This window comes from Sphaeroforma arctica (assembly GCF_001186125.1).
Source record: "Sphaeroforma arctica JP610 unplaced genomic scaffold supercont1.324, whole genome shotgun sequence".
Lineage (NCBI taxonomy): Eukaryota > Ichthyosporea > Ichthyophonida > Sphaeroforma > Sphaeroforma arctica.
The window spans coordinates 1-2,511 of NW_014040234.1; the positions used below are offsets into that span (position 1 = coordinate 1).

Sequence of the window (2,511 nt, forward strand, 5' to 3'; positions counted from 1 at the left end):
TTATGTGTGTTTATGTAGGTATATATGTTCACATATAGCTTAATTGATGTGTGTCTGTAACTGTGTATGATTGTATAAAATATTTGCGTGTAGATGTATGATTGTACGTCTTGTAGATAAATATATGTATATATATATATATACATATATATGTATATTATTAATTATATGTCGAATATTTCAACCGGCTGTATTGCGTCTATCATCGCTCTTTGCTTTTCTGATACCTACCGTTGCTCAGATACAAACGGTACACTAGTACCTACAGGCTCTCATGGTGGAGATGACCAGTTATGTATGGACTCCTCACTTTGGCTTTGTTTCCCATTGCTCACAGTTTGGGCTGATGTGTACCAGGTGGATCACGACGATCCCAACAGATATGCCTATGTGCACTATGTTGAATGTAAGTTGTGTGTTTGTAGCCGTACCTATGGTGATAGTCGATTGGGCATTTTATTAGAGAATACGAGACATATCTATCTTTTCTATCGTAGTTCAGGTGGATCAGCATGATCCTATCAGGCTCGTCTGTGTTCACCGTGTCGAAAAGTTCGGTACAACGAGTCCGCATTCTGGTTGCGAGTAGGGCGTGAATAGTTGGGTACAGACAGATACGCTTGCGTTCGCAATGTCGAATGGGCCTTAGATATGTACTGCAATAGGTGATTGTGCTAGAGGTCAGTGATGGGTTTTTAGAAATACCTGCTCTCACCTGCCATCCTTATGCGCACAGTGTCACCTCCCGGTACTGTCTGGAAGTTGCGAATTGTATATATGTAATAGATGTAAACATATGATATGTTAAGCCCATATAACCCTATACTCTGAATAGATGTAAACATATGATATGTTAAGCCCCTATAACCCTAAACTCTTATTATATGTAAACATACCAGTGCGTATACACCTGCTTTGACCTGGACAGCGCTGACTAACATACACCTTCAGATCAAACAGTGAACATTATATCTGACGCTCTACACACATACGAACAAAGCAGGACCGTATCTTATACACTAACTTCACGCCAGCACAGTGAGTGTTATATCGTATAGTGAGTGCTATATGGCATAGCAGGTCTTACATCATAACGTTTGAGACTTATTACACATATTACACCTTACATCTCATGGCGATGCTTATACCGCCGCTTAGGCGCTGTCTATCGTAGCTGCCCTACCACAGCAAGCAGCAGACGCCTGCCAACCTAAGCCACGCCCGCGTAGTGTAATGTTCTGCCATTTCTATTGAGTTCTATCACCGGAGTATCGAGATTTGGGGCCTGTTTCAATTCAATTGTTAACTGTTACGAGACCACTGGGATTTTGCGAGATCGCTTGTTGGAGACTATTCCATCATCCACGAGTCATGGACATCTCTCTCTCTCCCCCCAACCCATTACACGTTTATTCATACTACCTCAGATAACAAAGAACCGTTGTGCGTTGTATTTACATCACTCCAGATAACAAACGACTGGACGAATGGGTGCCAAAGAAAGTGGTGGATATATCCTCCCAAATACCCAATGAAACAGACAAAGGTAAGCTATAGTTCTCGTAGCTGTCATCGCGAGACTGTAGTCATTCGTTTCATGTATTGAATGTTGTGGCGGAATAACATGCTCGCCGATGACAGCTTAGTGACTCTTAACTTTCAAATGCAACTACAAGTGAGCAGGTATTCGCTTCATGTATTGAATGTTATCGCTGTTTCTATTCGCTCAGTATTGACAGCTTTGTGGCCTTTAACTGCAATTATCAACAAGCAGTTATTCGCGACAAGGGCTGAAAGTTGTCGCAGAGTCCGGATGTCCACCAACGGATCACCTCGCTTTTATCGTACTTACCAATCATATGCCTCCATTAAATCCAACTGCCAATGAATTCAGAGCGGAAGAAGCAAGCTCGCCTCGCCGGGCAACTGACCAAGGCGAAGGCAAATCATGTGAAGAACAAATCTAAAAATAAAGGTGAGCATACGTATAAGATTCGATGTAAATATTGATGGTATCCTAAACCACTTGTGTGTCTCGACTATATATATGAGAATGCCCATGAGGAAATGATGTTTAGTCCTAAGTCCTGTTGTGTTCTGAGGTTTCGCATCGTTCTCGCACGCCTTGTATACTTTGGTCGTGTTTTGTTTCAAATATATAAATAATAGGCATTATCATGTGCACTCGTCTCCACTATACTACTTTTCATCACATGACACAGGGGCAACAAACGGACAAATTATCTATTAATTTTCACAATCTATAAATATCTTCCAATCGTTCTCACGAATTTTCATTAATTTCGAATGAATAGGCAAAGGGGATCTGGCAGTACCCCCGACCACACTTAAAAGGAAACGGACAAATGCGGAAATGACACTTGAGGAGTCTGACACTGTCACTGATACCACCGACAAAACCAAACAGCAGACAGGGTCGTACAGCACCTCATGGACATGACTCAGTGACCAGGATGAAGAATATAAGCCTGATAGGTGGGTGTTAAGAGC

At 41.8% G+C, this 2,511-nt stretch overlaps 2 protein-coding genes across 2 annotated transcripts in view; both read left to right on the forward strand.

The window, feature by feature from the left end:
• Nucleotides 1-337: 337 nt before the first annotated feature.
• Nucleotides 338-2,461, forward strand: SARC_05200 (hypothetical protein; the record flags this gene model as incomplete). Its single annotated transcript, XM_014300927.1, has 4 exons — nucleotides 338-406; nucleotides 1,469-1,546; nucleotides 1,895-1,975; nucleotides 2,316-2,461. Coding segments are annotated over 4 exons (374 nt in total), but the record flags the coding sequence as incomplete, so codon positions are not given.
• A 13-nt stretch (nucleotides 2,462-2,474) lies between these two features.
• SARC_05201 (hypothetical protein) overlaps nucleotides 2,475-2,511 on the forward strand; it is a gene marked incomplete at its 5' end in the record, with an annotated part of 5,431 nt that continues 5,394 nt past the window's right edge. The window contains one exon of the mRNA XM_014300928.1: nucleotides 2,475-2,496. Coding sequence (XP_014156403.1) covers nucleotides 2,475-2,496 — 22 coding nt within the window. The remainder of the gene's footprint in view (nucleotides 2,497-2,511) is intronic.